Below are 25,000 nucleotides of genomic sequence, written 5' to 3' on the forward strand. Positions count from 1 at the left end.
GAAGGCCATGGTTTCCATTTTGCAGGAGGTGCCCATAGATAGATTTGGCAGTTCATATCTACAAGCTTGTAGATGGAATACTCAAGTTTGAAAGCATCATTTCCTCAACTCAAGATATGAATCAGATGGACAACCAGCTAGAAAGTATAAAGGCAATGAAGAAAAAAAAAAATCAACATAATGGATGTCTTGTTTAGCCTGGTGTTGGCTTTGTGCCTTGGGATCCTAGGGTCCTGAGTTCAAGCCCTGTTGGCCGCTGAATCAATACCAGGGGGTTGACTCGGCCTGTCATCCTCCGAGGTCGGCGAAATGAGTACCAGTGTTATGGTAATGGGGGCACTGCATCAGCGGCATATCTGCGCCCATAACCAATGATGCAACCAGCAGCCATAAAGGCTGCACACGAAGGGAAGGGCTATTGATGGATTTATTAAATTCGGTATTGGTGCGGCACAAGCAAGACGGGCCAAATAGCCTCCTCCAGCGCATAATTTCCTTGTAATCCTTGTATAAAACCCGAACTCTAACCCAATAATAATCCATAAAAAGCGGTAATAAATGAGGAAATGATATTAGCCAACACCACCAACCCCTTTAAAACAAACAAACAAACAAACAATTAAATAAATAAATACATTTTAAAACTCATTAAATCAGGTCCACTGGAGAAACAAATGGGACTAAGCAGTGGCTGCATTAGCCATAACATAGTACCTGGATCAGTGCTGGAATGGTGACCATGGCTATGCCAGGAGGTTCTGGGCTTTGGGTTCCATCAGTGGAGTCGGTTGGAGGGTGTGGAGGAGATACATCACGGGCACACACACCCATTGCTTCAAGGAGCTGAAGCAAGTCGTCCGTCTCAGCCGAGTCCGTACATAGTGCAGCCTGCAGCTCATCAGGTGCAAAGCGGCCACGATAACGAGATAGGCCATGCAGCCCGTCCGCCGAGAGGAGGCGTCCCAGGACACAAGAGCCGAACCACCGAGGGTCCATCAGTACAAGGTCCTGCACAGTATCGCTCTGGAACACGTGCACCTGTGGAATGCATGCACACCAAACAGTACATAACTTAAAGAAGAATACGTGGATTAGGAGTTTGAAGAAAATTATGACGAAGTAGATATGTGGCACGAAACACGTGAAGAAAATCAAAACAACGACAATCATTCGAGTTCGAAGAATGCTGCAAAAATTCCGATTGGTCAAAAATGCATCAAGTAATGGGATCAATCCTTGCATTAAACCTTAACACTTATCTGTTCTCCAACTTGGATCATCAGTCTGCCCTAAACACGATGCCTCTTCTATTTTTCTACATCTTGCTTAATCTCAAAGATGAGGCCAGGGCCATTTCCCTGAACATCTTCCAAGCAGATGTTGCTCTCGAGCAAGAAGCAGTTGCTTTACAAATTATTCTCTCTCGTGCGCTCGACCAATAGAGGTTGGCATTACTCAAGGCAGCATTATAAGTAACCTCTCATCACTTGAAAAACCATTGCATCACTTTGCAGATGACTGCACTCTATGCGGGAAAATTCCTCACCCATTTGCCAGTTACACTGCGACAGCATACCTCCATGCTAATCTGGAGATCAGCAGCTGATCATCTGCTTCAAACATGTCTTTTAGTGCAAGAAAGAGCCATATTCTCACTTTGTACCTTCATAAGGATCAGCAGGTAAATCCTTCAATTTATATACGGTGTGTGGTTAACCTCTGGGAGAGAGTCTCTGGAGGTCATTGGCCTCACTTTCAGCAATAATCCGTTTTTGGCAGTTCATATCTCAAAGTTTGCTTCCAAAGGCCTTCATCTGACATATCATGGAAATGACTCACCCATGGAATTGTGATGCTGGTCCACATGTTGCGACCTCCCCTCTCACCACCACCCCCACAATCACAGCCTTATTTGAGGACATGGAATCCTTTGCCCCACTCCATCTGCTGATCCATTTCCCCTCAATGTTCCAATCTTCCATGAGTCTCTTAATGGACCACTAAATGGTCAAAATTCATGCTTGTGTGGGTAGAACTGGATCTTGTGAAGTATTTTGAAGTTTTGGGAATAATTTGTTGATTTAATGGATAAGGGTGATGGACTGTTGTGCTTCTGGGTATTCAAATTCAGCTGAACAAGCTTACAGACTTACAGGGTTTATACTTTAGCCAGAAAGAACAGACTGAAATATAGAATGGATAAATTGATGATTATTCAATACCAAATGAATATTTTATCATTCTATTGCACACTTCTCATTTCGTTGGAGAGGAAATTTTGTCAAATGATGAGTAGAGTTAGTCACCGATTTGAGAATACTCACTCAGATATTTAGAAAAACCACCCATCGAACCATGGTATCACCATTGAAACTTGAAGAACTCATGCCAAGTGGCTTTATGAAGCAATCCACAAAACAGTTGCAGAAACGTAAAAAAAAAATGAAGTGTTTAATTGTTATTTGTATTTATCTCTGCTAAAGTGACAGGTCGTATGATGGAAGAACAAAAAAAAAAAGGAAAATGAGTAAAATAAAATTTCACATTTCAGCGGGCCAGACATCGCCTGTTGCACCGCAGAACAACACGTGGCCAATGCAGGCGAGTCGCCCTGAACTTTGTTCGAGTTAATCGATATGCAGTATTCATTGACAGTGCAAATATTGTTGAGTGCTAACCAAGTGGCTTAAGCACTCAAGGAAGCACTCCAATGAAACGGTTGATAAGGAATGGCTGGCTTGGCAAGCAATGATCCGTCATAGTAAACACCGACCAGACACGCCCAAACAATGTCCGAATTAGATAAATTAACACTTTTTTAGTCGTCACAACTGCTGCTAAGTTCCAGCCTTGTGTTTAAATTTTGTAATTCTCCTTAGTTAAAGAGATTCTCGAGGTTATAGCATGTGTGGAAATTAAATAAAGACACAAACGCTGGTGTCTTCAGGTGCTTCTAAGCATGGCAATGTACCCAGCAATTCATAGCAATGATGAACAAGCATTCGATAATATGAAAGAGGAAAATGGAAGAAAAAAAACTATGATTAAGAAATCATTGCAGCCAAGTCAAAACATGGTTGAGCAGGCCAAAAAAACATGGCAGCTTCAGACCCCATCGAGGTTACCCAGGAAATGCCTTAAAACTCCAGAGAGTGAGGTGGCCAAGCATCACTTGATAAAGGATATATTTAAATAAGGCCGTTAATTATCTTCAAAAGGGGTGTTTTAATTAACCAAAACACACAATTTTCACTCTTGCACTGCCTTGGAGTTTTCTTAGTATGCCTTTTTCAGTTTGAGGTTACTAGGTTTCATGGTTTTGAAGTTACGAAGAAGACACATTGACCATTTATTATTACAGGGTGGGGCATTTATATCCGATGGTTTTATTATCCTTATAAGTTTTTTGTTTCTAAACCAAATAAAATAAAATTTCTATACTACATAGGCACATACTTCAAGTTTTTAAAATCATTTTTGATTCTTTATTTCTGAAAAATTACATCAGACAAATGGGCCCCTTTCGAATTTGTGCATTCACGACAGCGGATCATATTGTTCATTACCGCAAGCAATGTCTTGATCAAAAGAGCGGATGGTTGCAGTGATGTTTGCCTTCAATTCATCGATCGAGGTTGGATGTTTGTTACAAACTTTGCCCTTCAGAAATCCCCAGAGGAAGAAATCTGGTGGAGTTAAATCTGCCAAATCAAAGTGTGCCTCATCTGTCATGATGACCTTGTTTGTGAAATTGGCATGCTCATTGCATTAAAAAAAAAGAAACAAAATGCTCATTGCATTAAAAAAAGAAAAAAATGCTCATTGCGTTTAAAGTGCTCCATCATTAACTTTTAAGTATTATCTGTAAAACAAAGAAAACAATAATTAGTTATGCCAAGACTGCTTCTGGTTAGAAAGATTACAAATGTGTCAGATATAAATGGTGCACCTTTATATGTATATATATATATATATATATATATATATATATATATATATATATATATATATATATATATATATATATATATATATATATATATATATAATATTTATTGAGAAGTGTCCGTATGTGTGTTATCCCACACATACAAGGCAAAAATCGAGGTTAAGCAATTGGTTTACATCCGTATGTCCACAAACGTCAATTTATTACAGAGGAATAACTTTATTTCAATTGAATGTTATATTTTGAACATGAATAGGAACACAAACCTGTAGCTTAGTAGTACTTCAGCTCTGAATTAGTCCCGATCGCATATGCGCAGAAGGGAGTGAGATTTTTTTTCTGACAGTCAAATAGTCAAACAAAATTGAAAATCATTCTAAACAGGAAATGTACCGTTTTTAAGGACATCATAAAGGACACAAACAATAGGCACAAAGAACTAATGTCACGTGTTAAATAAGGTGGTGAAATAACCACTTGCATCAACAGCGGTAAACTTCCGGAATTAATATTTTTATACAACCTTTACAATCTTTATTTTATTTAAATTGAATTATGCACTTGAACACTGCAGAAGACAAAACACCTTCTTAATGCTTCCAAAACCCTCCAGTTCTGTAGTACTTGGACATGTTATATATGGTGATATATAAGACTGCGTCAACGACGTGACACAAAATAAGAAGAACGGCGCTAAAGTTTTGGAATTTTATTTAAATAAGACCTTTAAAAATCATTATTTTATTCAAACTGAATTATATACTTGAACACTGCATGGGAGGAAGGTGTTCTATGAACTCTCTAGTTTGGGGTTGTAAACCCATCTGAAAAGACAGGGTCTTTGCGAGCTACTTCAACAAAATAAAAGAACATGTATTTCTTATATAAAAGTGGATCAAATACAATCGTTTCTCCGATCACATCACGCACATAAGTGCATGATGTGAACAAGATGTTATCAATGAATATAAGTGGAGACGATTCATTAAAATACTGTCAGTAGTTTTGCACAGAAGGCCCAAAATGAGCCAGGGTGATGCTGGTATTCTCATTATCCTCGACCAAGGGAGAAGGCTATTTAAATCGGTCGGGGGTGTCAATATGAGTGCGAGGCCACGTACAGGTAAACGTCAATACTGTAGAGCACCCCCGAGAGGCCTATAACAATACAGTGCCCCGCAGGGTGACCCCAGCACAGTTTGACAGAGTAACCTAATGTAACCATTATATTTAACCACAACATAATTTTGTTTTTAAATGTGCATGACATTAAAGTTTGCCGAGTGTGTGTTTGCCCCCACCATCAAATGCTGTGAGGTATGCCGCAAGGCCTGCGTGCTCGACAAGCCTCCCCAGCCTGCCTTCGGCACAGTTTGACAAAGTCTAATTTAACCATCCCACCTTTCACTCAAATTTAGCCACAAGTCAGTTTCAGGTATTATTCTGCAATTTGGCTTCTCGTTTATATTGGCATTCTACCACGACAACAATTCAAATCGAGAGCAACATCAAAGAAGGTGACACATACACCAAAATAATTCTCAATGTCTACTTGAATAATTGTTGAGATCATAAAATTCAGAAAGCTGTTGGAAATGAGTGAAATCTTACAATTGGTCGATTGGTAAAAACATGGCTTTCTGTAGGTGAGTAACCAAGTCATGTCTGTAGACCTTTCCCAGATGACGGACAACACATGGACAAATCGGCCATGTTTTATGACAAGATATCCCATTGTGGTGCATCGAGCGCTTGGAAGAGTGGTAACATTTAAGCAGATTCTCCTTCTTTTTGGTCATTCTCCTTGATCCACAATAGAAGTCTGATGGCTTCTTGTTTGGCTTCAGTCTTGCTGACTATTTGCTTTACAGCTTGAGATTTTTGTTTATTATATATTTTTTTCCTCCCTTTAACCATCGGAATCATTTTGACTATATTCAGAGTGCAATGCTCCCGTTGGTTATCAATACTAAAATGGATACAGTATTGCTTAGTATGACAGCTTGGCAACCAATGGATGCTCTTAATGTCTCACCTCATTAAGATGTGTATTTCGTAAATACGTATATCTTAAAGGAACATTTGTTTAAAATGAGTTAGAGCATGGGCAAAAGCACGACTCTTGGCAAGTCGTGGTGGGGGATCTTTGTAAGGGCTTATATGATGCTGGTACACTCACCTCTCCCATACAGTGCAACTGCTTGGCTACGATCGCCAGTTGTTCAGCATTGGCCAGAGGGTTCATGTTGCGCATGTCGGCAGCAAAGTGTTCCCAAGACATGAGCTGCACTGAACCGCAGGCCTTCCTCCATGATGGGAGGGCAGCTAACATGCATTCACATAGTGGACTCACACATGGTTCAGCCTATAGGGGACGAAATACGAATGCACACACGCACACACCTTCAGTCTGGTAGTCCCACTCTGCCTGGTATTTATAATACAGTGCATTCACAAATAAATAATACAGTCAGGACAGCACCCATATCGATGCTTCACCACATAATATATTTGTAAATGCAAAATGTCTACTTGTCTAATAGATTCAAGAAAAGAGCGAAAGCCAACAACAAAATCTCTCTGAAGCCACATATGGTCAATGGCGTAGTCTTATGGATACCATATTTAGCATACGAGATCAAAACCCCTTGCATGGATTGCTAAGCCAACTATTTTATGGGGACACTTTAGTTAGCAGAAATTGTGTTCACATAATCAACTTATTGTAGAGTATTTTAGTTTTAGTTAATCAATGGAGGTGGACGAGTGTGGTGATGGAAGGGGCTGGAGAGGATTTAATGGGATTTCTTGTTTAGACGAACAATCCTTTTACGAGTTGACAATTGTATGGGGAACAAGGCTCCCCATTGACTTGACCTGTCACCCAATCCCCTCACTGTCGACAACAAATTCACATCGCATTGTTCTCCTCGATGACAGTTTGGGCCTGATGCCAGCACAAAAGCCTTCTTGCTGAAGAGCTCTAACCAAAATGAACATTCGCAGTGTTTACCTCATCAGCTGCTGCAAAATGTTTTATCCTGAGCCTGTTTTCATGGTGAGGGAAAGCTGTAAATCACATCGAATAATCCAGTAAATAGTACCAATGATGCAAAACCTCACACTTCCGCAACTCAAATGGGTCATGGGTATTACGGTCATCAACGCAGACTAGATGGTGAGGTCAACACAAGTACATCGAATGAATATACTCTTACGGTTCTGCAAAACCAGCACTCCCGCGAAGCAATAGCACACAACATATAGTGGTCCCGAGGCAGTTATTTAATTAGTATTTCTTTTAGATATCCCTTCCCTTATGTGTAGTGGGTTTATGGGACAATATGCGTTGCGTGGATTTTAGGTCGTGTTTTTCTTTCCATTCTTGACATGATTTTGCTTTGCTGTATACGACCTTTCTCCACGCAAGCATGCACACCGAAGAACAAAGCATCAGGGGCAAGTCATTTGCATACGTGCACCATTTACAATTCAAATCACATGCCATTATACAGCAGAGGATCCACCTCAGACTTCACCAGACTCGAACCCCCAATGTTGCAGTATTTCATACACCATCAAGATTCCTTTATAAAAATCACCACACCATCGGACCACAACCCAAGCTCACTTACCTTCACCATAAACAGCCACAATGATGCCTCAACCACCACAAACCACCACGCAAACAACTCACCGCTACGCTGCCGCTACAAACACCTCAACTGGTCACCTAGCATCTAACTTGGAGCGTAAGAGTGTGCAGGACTCAGTTCATTGTCATGTGAATATCACTTGCACCCCGCTCAATTACGGCCCTCAATGGGTGTCCGGCACGTGTTCGTGGTTGGAGAGCGCAGCCAAATACCCCGGTGCCATGTTAATCTCGGAGATAGATCGCGTGGCAGAGCGACTAAGGCCATTTCCACTGCCGAATCTTCACATGGGCAGAGCTAATGCCAATGTAATCGTCCATACACCAATGAGGGCGCTGGAAAACACTCATCGCTCCACATGATCCACTCCAAGGCACAGCCCCCACCCAGGGATTATAAAGGAACGCTCAGTTCTCTGGCTGTGCGTTCTGGTCACTCTCAGTTCTCTGGCTGCATGTTCTTGGTGTTACAGTACAGTGCACAACGGAGCTTGACGGAGCAAGCAGATTTGAGCGGAATGGTGGCCACGGAGCAGAATGCGGAACAAGCGGGAAAGCCAGATGCCAGAACAGGTGCAGTTTAGACAACCTTAGCATTTACACGTACAGACCTCTTTACATTTAATTTTAGGACAACCTTCTCACATGTTCTTTGCTTTATTTCCACCACCCACTCTCTCCCCCCCCCTCCCACCTTGATGCACATCTTTGCATGTTTCTCTCCACACTACACCTACATATAACTGCACCTCCCCCGACTACGCACCACAGACATCCTCAGTTTACCTTCCCCCTCCTTAGCGACTGGGTTTGAGTTGGTCCATCAACCTCGCTTTGTAACAAAGAGATCAAAACCTCTCTGTCGAATGATTCTGATGGCGCCTGTTTTGTGAGCATAATTAAGATTGTACAAGTTTTAGGATCAGGGTAACTCTGCACTGTCTCTCTTGAATTTGTAAATAATTGTTTTTCTTTTGCTGCACCTCACCAATCCCTGCTTTCCCTGCTGTATGTATCTTTTGTATTAATCCCATTGCTTACTGTACACATACCTTTCCCCATTCTTGCTGTAAATAAATGATTTCTTATTGTAATGGACCCAGTTTGACGTGTATTTTCCTCCATTGGTCTCGCATAGTCCACAAATAGTATTAGCCGAGAAGTTATACCCCACTGATTGGCTCTACTTATTAGCTGGTGCGTACTTGGCTGCACCTGATCAGGTAAGATAAGACAAGTCTGCATCTAGGGCATGAGCCCTCCTTGATATAGTCATCTAAAGCTTAGGTACCCACATGAAGTAGAGACACCCTGCCAGGATTGGTAGTACTAATCGGCATCCGTGGTTGCTTACAAACCAACCGAAACACGGAGTTATCCATGCTCGTTAGCCTCAGGACCGGGTGTTCAGGAGGAACTCGAGATTGCTTACCAACTCACCAAAGCACGGAGTTATCCATGCTCGGTGGCCTCAGGACCGGGTGTTCAGGAAGAACTCGAGATTGCTTTCAAACCCACCGAAACACGGGGTTATCCGTGCTCGGTTGCCTCAGGACGAACTCGAGATTGCTGACCAACCCAGCGGAGGGTGGAGTTATCCGTGCTTGGTGGCCTCAGGACCGGGTGTTCAGGAGGATCTTGAGATTGCTTACCAAACCACCGAAGCACGGAGTTATCCATACTCGATGGCCTCAGGACCGGGTGTTCAGGAGGAACTCGAGCGCTTCCCCTCGTGGCAAACCTTGAACTCAAGGCCATAACAATACATTGCGAATTCTTCAGACAAGAATTCCGTGGAGAAATCCTGAGAAGCTGTTTGATCAAAGGACGACAAGGGTGGTTCACTTTGGACTTTCAACACGGTGACCCAAACATTTTCTCATTAAAGGAAAGTTAATGGATGTGCATTAATTTTGAGGGAGTTTCTCTTAATAGCGAGACTCCGTTCAACGTCACGTGGATAGCCCAAACGTGAGCGCCGTCATTTGGATAAATGAGGGATTTTGACAAACGAGGCAATAAAATAATGATGTCCTACACTGGCTCAGTACATTTCCTGAAGAACACCACACAAGAGGCATCCTCCAATGGAGCATGTACAGTATCTGTCCAAAGATGGAGAACACATTGAAAAGCAATGCAAGTAGAATTTTTGTAACAAACATAGAAGCTTAATTATGAGTACTCAGAAAAGACGAGGCCAAATTTGAAACTTCTTCCTATTTCAATGACAAAGTAAACCAAGCAGAACGAGAACAGCACTGGGTAGAGTGCATACCTCTGCCAGGCTGAACAGTTTATGTTTTGTACCCATGTTTTGTAGCCGGATCTGGATCTGGACCTGATCCAAAATCTAATTGGCTTGTTCTTGTCACTGAACCAACTCGTCCACTTAGTTTGTCATAACCCCTCCACAAATTTTTGAGATATTATGCTTTTTATAGTTTTGGCTCTATCTCTCAATGGTGAAGATTCACTTAAAAATTGCCAGTATCCAGATCTTCACCAAAATGTGAACAATTCATCCTTGTCACACACCCAACCTGTCAAAGCCTGGTGTTGGCTTTATGGTTAAGGTGGTTGGCGAAAGATCTCAAGGTCTTGAGTTCAAGCCCCCGTCCTACTGTTGAATTAACACCAGGTGGGTTGACTCAGCCTGTCATCCTTCCGAGGTTCGCAAAATGAGTACCAGCTTACTGGTACACAGGGGACAGCACAGCCATGCCTCCAGAAAATGATGCAGCCAAGCAGCCATAGGCTGCGTACAAATAAATAAATAACCCAACTTGTCTACCAAATGCCATCTGAATCTGTCCATAACTTTTTGAGATAACCTCCTCACAGACAGTCAAACAAACAAACACACAAACAGACAAAGATGAAAACATAACCTCCATCAACCTTCGGTGGCAGAGGTAATAAGGTGAAGAACATTTATTGAGAACATTGAAGGTGAAGGTGAAGAACATTTAAGAACATTGAGAAAGCCCCCCCCCCCCCCAAGGGTGATCTCTTGTAGTCCTTACTGCGATACTCTTCGTGCGGAGTTCCAGCAGGTGACTCCTCAACAACTTCATATCTTTAGATTGGGCTGCAGTGGCGTCGAGCACGAAGATTCGATCGGAAATGTTAAGGTCGGTGCCAAACCTGCAATGGCAAGTGCAGTTCAATGAGTGAAAGGGGCGCAATGGATCTGAGCACTGCACGGTTTAACTTTATTCAGACTACAGAACAGTCTATTCAACATTTCCACAAAAATAAAAGACTTCAACACATAAAAAGGGGAATCGTCCATTGCAATCGAAGATATCCATTTATATGTTCAAATAAATATTTGAGGAAATGTTAGTAGGTTTTGGTTCTCAGACCCATTCAACTGAGCTGTTTCCTCTGTTGAAATTAACCATTTTGAGGCAAAGGGCTTACTTAATCGTGTGAGTACTGCACCCAAACCCTGTGAAAAAAAGAGAAGCCAACGATTCCTTTAAAATGCCAATAAAGCTGAAGCCAAGAGCAAACAAAACAGACATTTTTTTCAGCAGATAGCCCTACAATTCACAATTATGACATCATAGAATGAAGAACTCGTCTTGCCGGTGAAGGTGAGTGTTCCTCTTTTGCTCGGCCGAAAGGGAACCACAATTAAGACCATTCCCCTTTCAATAGTAACCATGATTCTTTGTCTCTCATTGTGTTTTTTGTTAAATTTAAAAAGAAAAAGTAATGAGATTTTGCATTCGCTCACCTGTGCTTCACCTTGCGCAGTAGCTGTGCACCAGGCATGTACACAAACTCACCGCTGTGGCCTCGTGGACAGTTCACGAGGTCAGCATGGGTCGCCACCAGAACCACTTTCAGGGGCTCCTTGGGCTGGCTGGCATATGCTGGGGAAGATTTGCGATGACAAATGATAAATTACAAACATTTCAGGGAACTCATCTTGGTCAGGTCTTACTCCGTGAAGTTTAATTTTATGTACGATCACAATGATTCGAATCATTGAAATTGTACAACTGGATTACACATTGGTAATATTCATCATCAAATACATTCATGATTCAAAAATAAGAAATAACTCCAGGAATTCTCTCGCAATAACTGCAAATAATTTTCTGAAAGAGAAACTGAATGCACCAATTGTCACCAATGCAGAAACAATAACTCGGGTGGGTTATTGCATCAAGTAGGAGAGACCCATGTAATTTGGGCCACCAGCCAGCATTGTTGGAAGCCGATTGTTCTTGTCGAGTTTTTTGATGATGGTGATCATCGTCATAATTATTACTAGAAGCACCCGCTCCCTACGGGAGCCGCCGGAGGATCATGTTATTACCTTTACGATTATTAATAGCAGACTACCCACCCTCCAGGTGATCTTGTTCCATGCGTGCAACACGGTCTTCCGACACATCCCTTTCCTTGGGTGGTCGGTGTATGGGCAACAGACTGCTGCCTCAATCACTCCCGAAAATAAAATTAACCCGGGGAACGTATATGAAGTGAAAACATGCGTACTGCTGACGTGCATATACAATACATTGTTATATTGCTCAGATAACTCCAATTTCATCCACCCTCCCCCTAAATCCAAACTCATGCCTGGTGTTGCCTCAATCGCTCAACAAAGCTGATTGGCCTAAATGATTGGAGGCCATCTTGGGATTTATGAGCACTTTCAAAGAAATTTCAAACACAGCATCATTTTCTCCCTCACTGCTAAAGCACGTCAATAGGAAACATCAGATTCAGCACCAATGGGCTGCGTCGCTTCAAGTTTGGAAGGAGGAGAAATATCTGTAAAAATGTAATGCTCGGCACGGGCCAATCAAAATTGACAGTTTTTCCAACAACAGGAAATCCATGGATTTTGAAGGAGAAAACTGGTATGATCTGGTTATAGGCAAAGAAAAAAAGATTTGAACACTTGTGACCATATTCCGTGAATGTTTCCTTCGAATCCAATACAGCATCAACAGCAATCAAGGCATTAAAAACGATTTCAACACAAAAACACCTTCATATAGGTTTGAGGGCTTCCCCGATTTCAAATTTGAAATTTGATTTCCCGCATTTGAAAGCGTCTCATGGTTCGTTCAACGACCAGTGTTACAGCTGGGAAGCTTTGATTGTTGCTGAGAACTCTTGTTGCATTTATAATCACCGACCTATAATTGACACTCTGTGTGGGTAAGTAATATGGACCAGCCCCAACTGAAAATTGGATCAACTTAATTTGTGATCGAAAAACAGGATAAGGCCAACATTAGACCCCCCCCCCCCCCCCCGGTGACCAAAATGTAATCAAATTCAATGATTCTGCTCAATTTGTAGGCTATTGTACAAGAGTATGCCTGGAGTTGGCTTAATGGTTAGGGTGATGGGCTTGGGATCCTCGGATCCTGAGATCAAATCCCACAGGGCTGTTGAATTAATACCAGAAGGGGTTGACTCTGCCTGTCATCCTTCCGAGGTCGGAAAAATGAGTGCCAGTTTGCTGGTATCCAGTGTCGGAGTGGCGACCCATCCAGGACTGTGCCCAATAGCCAAAGAGACTGCTTAAGCAGCACCAACGCTCTGCACAGAGTATGGTCCCAATGGATAGATGATACATGGGTGATGATGGGTAAAAAATAAAAAATAAAAATTAAAAAATGGAAAAAATAATGAATGACGATTTTACTACATGAAAGGTCCCAATATTTTGTGAATTTGCTGGTGGTCCATGTCACACAAATCTTGGCCCATATCAGACCGCACTAATGAGGGTCCACATCATGGCCCACAGTAATGATATTACACATGTGTGCCAGCCACATCTCAAGCTACCACCACAAGCACTGCTTCAGATGTTGCGCTCTAAGACGCAAGAGTACTTCAGCACTACGCAAGCACTACTTCAAAACAGCATCGGACGAATCAGAAGAAAAACTTGTTTTTCTTGCATTAATGATTATACTTTGACATGTAGTCATCCCCCTTTTGGCCGTTAATCTATCATGATAGGATTGTGGTGGTTCCACTGTGGTGCCATTTCGTCTAGCAACCGAAAAATTTCACAAGATTTGAATTGCACATTGCTCCAAGTTACATGGATCCCCCCCCCCCCCACCAATGCAAGAACCACGAAGAAGCTGATGAAGCAAAGGCTTTTGTCAACAGGCTGAGGCCATAGAACAGAACACTAGAATTAACCACATAATGGTAAAAAATCTGAGATAAGCAAGGGAAGTTATCTACATGATGGGAGCATCTGCTAAATACCAAAGGTGGATTATACAAGTTGAATTGCAGAATTGCATCACAGAGGCACGCATTATAACCAGAGCGCATTTGAGTTACCAAATGGTTCCTCAACAGGCCGCAGAGCCTTGAGGAAATTGAGCCAGAAAATTAGATGAGTCAGCTGAATCTCGAACGTGGCCTCCAAACTGAACAGTACAATGTGGATGGCCGTCGTGTCATCAGCAAGAAAAAGGTCATAAGAACAGAAATAGACTGGGTTGCCAGAGAACTCCCAAATACTGAACTCGCCAGCACCTAAAGAGAAATAAAGCATCAATCGATTCGTACATCCTGCAGTGGAAGGAGACAATAAAATGGGAAAGTAACAATTTGGATAAAAATAATTAATATATATATACACATTATACAGAGAAAAAGAAAGCTCAAGAAAGTACAGAACATTTAAGAATAAGAAGACAAAACAATGGTGCTTAGCATATCAATGAAGCAGGAGAGCATTTTTGTGGCTTTTAGTTCTCAGCTGCTTCTGTGTCTTGCTCCAACACATTAACCTTCTCTTCATCTTTACAGAAACCCACACCTGGTCAAATCACCTTGTACAAGTCCACACTTGATGCTCGCACATCCATTCCTTCATACCACTTTTCTCTCGCGTATGGGAACTTCTTCCCAAGTCTGCTGTCAAATGCTCTTCCCTTCAGTACCTCAATTATGCTGCCCGGCACCACCACATGCTCTCTCTCCCATTTCTACCTCTGAGCTATACTACACCTGCTGAGGACCTATCCCCCTTTCACCTGTGCCAACTCTCCTCATGTTGTGATGTATTCGTACATTTGTGTCCTCCCAATGCCCCACTTTGCATATGTAGAGCCTTTACCTCCTCTTGTTCTGCTCTTCCATGAGCCTCATTGCCTGTGTAAAATTGGATTTTCCATCGACAGGAAAAGAGTAATTGATTATGGGAAATAAATAAAAAGCAATAATAAAGAATCAACATTTATTTATTTATTTCTACATTCACAAAAGTTGCTCAGCAGAGTGATTAAAAAAAAAATTAAAATACAGCACATTCCCACCAATCAACTATGAGTAATTAATGGTTCCTAGTAATCCCACCGACTTGTGGGGTTGGCACAGGAGGAAGTTTGGCCCAAGTCTTTCAAGAACTGGTTGACCAGGCATGACATTCGACTGGAGATGATTAGGGCAAGAATTTTGAATTTGACCAAGGTGATGGCGTTAACTTTACTATTCATGAAAGAGATTGTGGGATTTTAATGTGCACCAACTCATGCCAGCAGACAGGACACCAAGTTTAATGCCCATAACTGTGAAATACCAATTCGACAGTTTGCAATCGGACAAAGAATTAAACCCAGGCTAGACGGCTCACGATAAATGCACTACCTCCCCACCATCCTGTCGGACAATATTCCCACCATTCCAGTACAATACTGCAGTGAAGTCTACAGCGCACCATCACAAAGCCCCACGCTTTCCACCTGAAGCAATGTTGAAAGATGGCAAACAGCTCCACCAGGAATGACCCAATATCAAATTTGGAGTTAAATTTCTTTTTTTCCCTTTTACCCGTTGTGACCCCAAGTCCCCACTCCCGTGACCCTAAGTTCATGCTTCCCCCAATGTTGATTGCATATACAAGGTTTCATTTAAAAATGTGCCCGTATTTGCATTTTTTGGAATTTGACCCTTTGTCGCTGCCCCAAGGGAGCGCAGCCAAATATGATACTATTCTTGCACCTCCACACAATGTGGTGATCCTAACCACCAAGTTTGGTGAATTTCTGTCCAACTGTTGAGGAGATAGTGTGACGGATGGACAGACTGACATACAAACAGACAGATGGAACAGATTCCAATATTCCCCCCATTTTTTTTTAAACAGCGTGGGGATGATAATGTATGCATCAATGAAATTCACCAATTGTAGATATGCAATACTGTTCAAATTTTCTCTGATATATGCAACCGATCTTCTGCGCTGCAAAGAGACTTTTACCTGGATGCAACACAGTCATGCTGATCACTTGTTGCTAACTTCAATATTCTTCGGCAATTAATTCTCAGCATCCATGTGACCCTGATCGTAAAATATAACTATGATGTTTTCAGTCATATAAAGTCTAATACCAAGGTAAAAACAAACACAAGTACTGACCGCTGACGTTTGTGTTCTGCACGTTGATGGCACGTGTGGACTGCTCATCAAAGCAGAAGGAAGTGCTCTTGGATGGCGAAACCAAAAAGTTACGGCTTCTGTTCCTCATGATCGGCTCAAACATCATTGAGCGGCTTTTTACACTGACATTCTCACAACCGGGATAAAGGTTGGTGATGCTTGATGAAACTGGGAGGGAAACGTGGTATGTTGAGGGGGTGGGTGTTGATGGAAATATGGGGAAGAGGAGAAATAGATGAGATGGAAGGAAATGGAGATCAAGGGAAGGTGTAGTTGGTATGTGCAGCAACAGGTTGCAGGATACAACAACATCAATTCAATCAATTTTATATTTTTTTTGCACTAGAAAATAACCTGTCCCACTTCTATGATGTCAACTGCGTATTTTTACTCCGCACGTGTGAAGTGAAAAGTGAGGCTGAGCAGTTGGTTCACCTTGTCTGTCTGTCTGTCTATCCACAGACGGTAGTTTATGATTGAGGAGCAACTTAATTTAAATTTAAAGTTATATTTTGAAGATAAATTGAAACATGAATCGGAAAACAAACCTCTAGTCTAACAGTACTTTGGCTCTAAATTTGTCCCGATTGCATATACGGAGATAGGAGAGATAATATTTTTTACTCTGTCTACCTGTCTGGCAATGAAACAAAATTGAAAATCATTCCAAACAGGAAACTTACTGTTTTTAAGGACGTTATAAAGGACACAAATAGGCTTGAAGAACTAATGTGACGTGTTAAATAAGGTGGTGTGAAAGACGCTGCATCAACGGTGGTAAATGTCTGAATTGTTTTTCTACAGCCTTTAAAATATTTACTTTATTTCAATTGAATAATACATTTGAACACTGTATAACACAAATCAACGTATTGGCACTTTCAAACCCCTTCTGTTTATCAGTAATTGGACAAAATATTATGGCATTTTAAATCATCTTGACCAATCAAATTTGCTCCTCGCAGACCCCACACCCACGTCCTATTTTTCTCAAGCCGGTGCGGGGTAAGGCGTTCTAGGAACTCTCTAATTTTATGACTTGTAATAAAGGCTTCCACCAGGTGGCGCTATATGATACCCATTTACAGGGAAAATTGGGGTCCTCCCCCCATCTTGAACCCCAGTGAGTAAGATATCCAAAACCTTCCCAGGAACCCTCCCCCTCTCCCACCGAGCACAACCAGCAGTTTTCAACTCATTTGATCCAGCAGTTAAGGAATGAATAGAAGTCAAACAAAATACAAACAAACAAACAAACAACAAACAGAAAGACACTTCTTGAATTATATATATATATATATATTATTATGAATGCATTTTTCATTCAGAAATAAAATATCAGTGCTTTCCAAAGAAGGGAGAGGGAATAAAAGTCGAAACGAATAAAATTTAAAACTGTAATAAGATGGAATTGTAAGAAGAGATGTAAAAACTGTAATTTAAGAGGTTGTGTGGATCCACAGTTGGGAAGCGTATCTCAAAAATGTTAGATCGCTCAAAACCAAGCTGTTAGGGTTAGCACTACGCAAGCAGTGTTAGGTTAGCACTACGCAATGGTTCAAACTTGTGAGCTTGAACCATTTTCGAAAGAAGATGAAAAGAAATGAGAGAAGACGAAGACGCAGGCAAGCCTGCTAACAGTGAGCTACAACGTTCCAAATGAGACATCATAAGAACAAAAATGAAGGTTTCATTCGCCTTCAGATTTAAGCACGAGCAGATTTGCACAATATTGTTAAGATGGAAGAAAATAGATTTGCATATTTTAGCTGCACGCAGAATATCTGAAAGACTTGGGTCCTTAGTGACACTGAGATGTGAAACCGTAGAAGTGGAGATCAGATAGTAATCCTACAGTAAACTAAGTGGGGTTGAAGCAATGCAAAGACAGATGAGGGAATGGGCCAAGGACCAGCATGTCAGTCCGGGTAACATCGAGTTTGAGAAAGCTAATGGACATCGACATATGAATTCCAGAGACAGGAAGTCAGTTTCAGAAGACAACACATTCTCAGGTTCAATAAACAGGACAGTGAAGTGAAAGTGAGAGCTGATATCGAACTTCCATAAAGCTGTGCCAAGGTGTGTGTGTGTGTGTGTGTGTGTGTGTGTGTGTGTGTGTGTGTGTGTGTGTGTGTGTGTGTGTGTGTGTGTGTGTGTGTGTGTGGGGGGGGGGGGGACAGCCCCAATAGGGGGGCGAGGGGGTGGACACTTCCACTATGAGCCAGTTTTTAAAAGTCCGTGGAAAAGAAGTTTCATCCTCATTTAAAACATATCACCTTTGAAAATAAAATTTCGGGCGTCACTTTCATACAACGACCAACTCCCTCCCTCCACCACCAACCCCAATGAAGGAAACATAAACAACAATATCAGTAACATTGTAACAGTATCTGTAGGCCTGAAAATGTAGTAAAGCCAATCAGAGACATATTTTACGCACCAATTTGTCCTTCATATGGTCAAACCATGTTTTTGGCAAAGCCCTCGATGTTTAACCAATATCCTTTTTCTTCATCTGCTACACTGTCCCATAGTATGGGGCTGGCAGCTAAGATTGCATGCTCAAGTCTTTCACGAACTGGCTGGCCAGATCTGACATCTGATTGAAGTGGACTTGAGCAGGAATTTGAGAATTTGGAATTCAGGGTGGCAACAAGAACTTTTCTACTCTTTGTTGAAAGACACCGTTGGATCTTCAACATCCACCAGCTAAAGCGAGCAGACGGGTCTTCAAGTCCATGCAAATCCGAGGGACCGTGCACTCATTGATGCAACTCCCTGCCTGTGAAGCATCAATTTGACGGTTTATAGTCAGGACGAGAATCAGATGCAGACGAGAGAGCTCAGAGGTAAGTGTGCTACCCTCTGCACTATCCTGTTCGACATTCGATGATTTACCAATATGGCAACATTTTTAAAAATATGGCAACATACCATAAATACCAGTATACAGAGACATGACAGAAGTAAATAGACACAATTATTTTTAAAGGATTTATTTATTGAACATTTGAAGTACATTTGATCCATTTTAAAACATACACTAGTCTTTGGTAGATTTTAACGCTTTTACTCTTTCACACATAGAACTAACGAGTTCCAAAATTTTCACTTGTGGGATTTCTGCCCAGGCTTCCCACAAAAGGTTGAGGAATTCTGCCCATGATGTTGGGTTCCTGGACCTTTTCCATACAGCTCGATCCAATATGGCCCAGAGGTGTTCAATGGGATTCATGTCAAGAGACTGACTTGGCCATGGAAGTTGCTTGATCCCATTTCTGTCCTGCCATTCTTTGGTCTTTTTTGCAATGTGGCATGGAGCTCCAATCTTCCATGAACAGTGTTGTTTTTGACCATCTGACCAGTGGAGAAGGCTGGGAGACGTCCATCCTCAAGGATAGAAATGTGTCGTAGAGTTGATGTTGCCAACACACTCCACAAGCTCTGACCGACCAGCGCTCCAGATTGCTCCCCACACCATCACTGAAAAACCACCGTGTTCGACAGTTGGCTGCAATCAGTTCAAAAACTAGACTGGGAAGTCTCCAGACCCATACGCGTCCACTGTCAGAAAATTAAGTAAATTGGGACTCATGAAAAAAAATAAGTTTGCCCAAACTCCAAGGTTCTAGTGGCCATCTCGTCACCCACTTCTTTCTCCTTTGAATGTTGGTTGGTCTAAGAAGAGGTTTTCTCCTCGCTGCTTTCCCATAGTAGCCCAGTTGATGAAGGTACCGCACAGCAGTTCTTGAGCTAACTTTGACCTCCTCTGCAACATCTGCTGCATTGCAATGGGGAGTTTGCTCAGTGGACCGCTTGGCAACTCAAAGACACCTTTCTGAGAGTCCAGGTTGACCAGAATGGGAAGCTGTGGCTTCCTTGCCTTTGCTGGTGAATTGCACAATCACCCGATTGACCGTAGAAAGTGGAATGCCAAGGTTCTGAGCTATCTGACGCTGGCTGATTCCACGTTCCAAATGGCCAACAATTCGCCCTCTTTGAAAATCGGGAAGGTCGTGTGCTCCCTGGGTTCAAGGCATAGTTAAATCTCTTACAAGACCCAGGAACTTGTTTCTGAAAATAAATAGTTGAATATTTGTACAAATCGCTGAGTAAAACTGTGTTATCCAGATGAAATGAAGAAATTTAAGGTGTCCATTTACTTCTGTCATGTCCCTGTACAAGCCGTACTGTAAATACCGGAGTATAAACCATACTGTAAATATTGTTAAATTAGCCAAACTGTAAATACCTGTGTATAAGCTGTATTGTAAATATAAGCTATACTGTAAATACCCATGTATAAGCTGTATTGTAAATATTGGAATATAAGCCACACTGTAAATACCCATGTATAAGCTGTATTGTAAATATTGGAATATAGGCCACACTGTAAATACCCATGTATAAGCTGTATTGTAAATATTGGAATAGAAGCTATGCTGTAAATACTGGTGTATAAGCTGTATTGTAAATATTGGAATAGAAGCCATACTGTAAATACCCGTGTATAAGCTGTATTGTAAATATTGGAATATAAGCCACACTGTAAATACCCATGTATAAGCTGTATTGTAAATATTGGAATATAAGCTACACTGTAAATACCCATGTATAAGCTGTATTGTAAATATTGGAATATAAGCTACACTGTAAATACCCGTGTATAAGCTGTATTGTAAATATTGGAATAAAAGCCACACTGTAAATACCCGTGTATAAGCTGTAATGTAAATATTGGAATATAAGCTATACTGTAAATACCCATGTATAAGCTGTATCGTAAATATTGGAATATAAGCTATGCTGTAAATACCCATGTATAAGCTGTATTGTAAATATTGGAATATAAGCTATACTGTAAATACCCATGTATAAGCTGTATCGTAAATATTGGAATATAAGCTATGCTGTAAATACCCATGTATAAGCTGTATTGTAAATATTGGAATATAAGCTATACTGTAAATACCCATGTATAAGCAGTATTGTAAATATTGGAATATAAGATATGCTGTAAATACCCGTGTATAAGCTGTATTGTAAATATTGGAATATAAGCTATGCTGTAAATACCCGTGTATAAGCTGTATTGTAAATATTGAAATATAAGCTATACTGTAAATACCTGTGTATAACCTGTATTGTAAATATTGGAATATAAGCTATACTATAAATACCCGTGTATAAACTGTATTGTAAATATTGGAATAATATGGAATAGGCAAAGCCGAGAAGCGAACGTAGAATTCTTCTTACATTCGCTTCTGACTTTACATAAAACTTGTTCACAACTGTATGCTTCCAACTATACAGTGGTACATGTAAGCGCCGCACAGCTGATGATTTTGACGCAATTTCCGGTTACTTCGGCCTGGATTCGGGATCAGCGATCAAATAATGTAAATCACGATTAAAAATTATTTTTTGATGATGCAGGAGATATCTTTATTAAAATTAACTTTGGGAAAAGAATAATTGAATAAATAAATAAATAAACGATCACTTCTGGTCAAGAATAAAAGAAATTAAAAGTTCCGGAAAGAGTTTCAAAATCACTCCCGGTTATGTTTAATACAAAATAAACACTGCCCATCATGAAAAAAAATCACTTTCGGAAGGATAAAATTAACTTTGGGGAAAAAAAATAATCGAATGAATAAATAAACACTTCCGGTCATGATCTCCCAGCATGCATCATTCCCCATGAAAAAAACCGGAAACAAAAAAAACCAGAAACAAAAAAAAAAAACCGAAGCAAAATGGTCATAGCCAACGACACGGACTCACAATTGCGAGGGTATTGTGTTGTTTTTGTTGTTTCCTATTCTCTCATGTGCACACGTTAACTAATATTCACAAGATAGAAATAAAATCCAATCGTGTTTATACACCGCACAGCATTTAAAAACAACCGGAAGCAAAAGGTCATATCCAACAACACGGATTCAAAATAGCAAGGGGTATTGTGTTGTTGTTGTTGTTGTTTACCTATTCTCTCACGTGCACGCGTTAAGTATGAAGCTCACTGAGTTTGCTATAAGCCACACTGTAAATATCCATGTATAAGCTGTATTGTAAATATTGGAATATTAGCCACACTGTAAATACCCATATATAAGATGTATTGTAAATTTTGGAATATAAGCCATACTGTAAATACCCATGTATAAGCTGTATTGTAAATATTGGAATATAAGCCATTCTGTAAATACCCGTGTATAAGCTGTATTGTAAATATTGGAATATTAGCCATGCTGTAAATTACCCGTGTATAAGCTGTATTGTAAATATTGGAATATAAGCCATTCTGTAAATACCCGTGTATAAGCTGTATTGTAAATATTGGAATATTAGCCATTCTGTAAATACCCGTGTATAAGCTGTATTGTAAATATTGGAATATAAGCCACACTGTAAATACCCATGTATAAGCTGTATTGTAAATATTGGAATATAAGCCACACTGTAAATACCCGTGTATAAGCTGTAATGTAAATATTGGAATATAAGCCAGACTGTAAATACCGGTGTGCAAGCCATACTGTAAATACCGGTGTATAAGCCATACTGTAAATATCGGTGTGTAAGCCAGACTGTAAATACCAGTGTATAAGCCATACTGTAAATATCGGTGTGTAAGCCACACTGTAAATACCGGTGTATAAGCCACACTGTAAATACCGGTGTATAAGCCACACTGTAAATACCGGTGTATAAGCCACACTGTAAATACCGGTGTATAAGCCACACTGTAAATACCAATGTGTAGGCCACACTGTAAATACCGGTGTATAAGCCCACCCAGATGACGTACAGTATAGGCCGTGTATACACCGAGGTGTGCATTGATAACATCGGTGGGTGCTGGGCTGAAGTTACTCAGGTGTGCATGAAGAGTGTGTGGAGGAGGAAGTTGTGACCTGAATGTGTCACTGACTCGGAAGGATTTAAAGATGTCCCCACGATGAAGAAAGTTATCCTGAGTTTGGCCAATAAAGCGGGTTTTTATAAGGTGGAAGAAAGAAAATTTTACACAATTTCTACAATCACACAAAGAGCTAATCATTGGAGATATGAAGAAACTAGAGACGATGATATTCAATTGTTTGTTTAAAACAAGCTCAAATGAGCTAAGATCCTCGTCCTTTTAATGATGACTTCATAAAAACGAATATGACGTCATTGTGATGTATCAGGTTTGCGATAAATTATCTGTGCTAATGCCCGGCTTGATTCCCGCAAACAAAATTCAAACAGCTTGCCTAGTTTCGAAGATAATGGTATAGGCGATTTTCATTAGCGGCGATATTATGACGTCAACTTTTTTTCTCGGAAGAATTTCCAAAATTGGAGATGGTGACTGCCTGCGCGTGGGCTTTCTGCATATACATGGCAAGTTTCAGGAAGTTTCGATGAAAACTGTAGGCTGTGAAACAAAAAAGTTCACAAGAAGATGAAGAACAACAACGTAAGACTTAGAGATCCTCCACGAGGATCTAATTATTTAAAGCTTATACTCGATATATATGTAAATCGTATATTTTGTTTGCCGAAAATTTTTTTCCCTGGAAACTAACCCTCCCTATTTACATTCATTCTTATGGGGGAAATTAGATTCGCTTAAAGTCGTTTCAGTTAAAGTCACACTTTTCAAGAACGTAACTACAATGTTAAGCGACGACTGACTTGTAAATGACTTTACTGCATTTTATTCAGGAATCAATCAAAATCGACTTTCAACACTCAACAATTAATGTTATGTATAAATATAAGGTCAAATATCAACTTCCTCTCCTATTTCTGAAAAGTAAACTTTTTTTTTTAGCACTGACCTTTTGATGGCCCAAGCCCTCGATCAGTGCCCGAATGCCCAACTGCTCAATCAACCCCTGCCGCTACCCCAACTTTGTCCTCCACTTCCCTTTTCTTCCCGTTCTTCAAAGCAAGAGAGCATTCGTTCTTATATCACTGCATATTATTACCTCATTGAAATAGTGGAACATTTCACTCTTTCCTCTCCCCAATACACCTTAACATTTTGCCATTACCAACTTCACCAACTCCTACCTCCTCATAACCTGCTTTCCTACCTTACAAACTTCTTTTCACTCCTCCGTGCAGGTGCCCATTCACAATCTCACGAGATAGGTCATGGGAATTCCGTGGAAGTACCATTCGCAAGTGATTGCGAGTCGTCTAATTGTGTTAAAAAAAATGATCTTTCATTAATTTTCTTCTTCGTGATGTATAAATGCATTTATACATCACGGAGAAGAAACGACGTTAAAATTACTGTAAATAACGATGAAAAGACGTTAAATGCACAATACTGTATTGCGAGATTCCGTCGTCTCGCAATATTTTACAAACACAGACAGACAGACAGACAGGACAAGCGTATTATTACATTGATGATCAATGTTATTGGAACGCGGAAGAGTTTGTGCATTTGAGAAATAGGACAGGCTAATGATTCAAGCAAGTGGAACAGAAAAAGTGAAAATTATTTAAAGTAGTAATTGATGGTATATGGTGGTGAAGTGTTACATTGAAACTGTGAATTGGTTTCTGTGCAGACAACTGTTAATCAGGGTTGACATTTTCCTCACAGCTGTGGGGGATAGAACGAATATAACTTACCGGCATTATTTCCAGGACTGAGGCGACCGTAACGGGAAGGAGATGATGGCGTGGGTGGTGCCAATGAGAGCAGTCGTGGGCGACACTGGCGGAGGAACAAACCACGCAAGAGGCCACACTTGAGCGACTCAACCAGAGCACTCTTCCCACTTCCTGAGAAGCCGAGCATCTTGAGTTTGACACGAGATAAAAGTGCATTGCTGGGCCTCAGCTGTGCTGCAAAGTGTGTCCGCTGCACATCCTACCGACATAAAAGTGAGGAAAGAAAGGGGTGGGGGAGGGAGGGCAAACGAAAATAAATAAA

The 25,000-nt window shown here is 40.8% G+C and overlaps 1 protein-coding gene across 2 annotated transcripts in view; it reads right to left on the reverse strand.

Moving 5' to 3' along the window:
- The window catches only part of DAPK1 (death associated protein kinase 1), a 177,418-nt gene that overhangs the window by 9,773 nt on the left and 142,645 nt on the right, over positions 1–25,000 (reverse strand). For both annotated transcript variants that reach the window (XM_085845357.1, XM_085845358.1), the window contains exons 18-24: positions 24,697–24,937; positions 16,030–16,218; positions 13,944–14,141; positions 11,350–11,488; positions 10,631–10,751; positions 6,129–6,314; positions 715–1,038 (exon numbers count right to left, since the gene is read on the reverse strand). In XM_085845357.1, coding sequence (XP_085701483.1) covers positions 715–1,038; positions 6,129–6,314; positions 10,631–10,751; positions 11,350–11,488; positions 13,944–14,141; positions 16,030–16,218; positions 24,697–24,937 — 1,398 coding nt within the window. The remainder of the gene's footprint in view (positions 1–714; positions 1,039–6,128; positions 6,315–10,630; positions 10,752–11,349; positions 11,489–13,943; positions 14,142–16,029; positions 16,219–24,696; positions 24,938–25,000) is intronic.

Source organism: Eptatretus burgeri, chromosome 11 (genome assembly GCF_056783735.1).
Source record: "Eptatretus burgeri isolate ZD-2024b chromosome 11, Ebu_testis_v1, whole genome shotgun sequence".
Classification (NCBI taxonomy): Eukaryota; Metazoa; Chordata; class Myxini; order Myxiniformes; family Myxinidae; genus Eptatretus; species Eptatretus burgeri.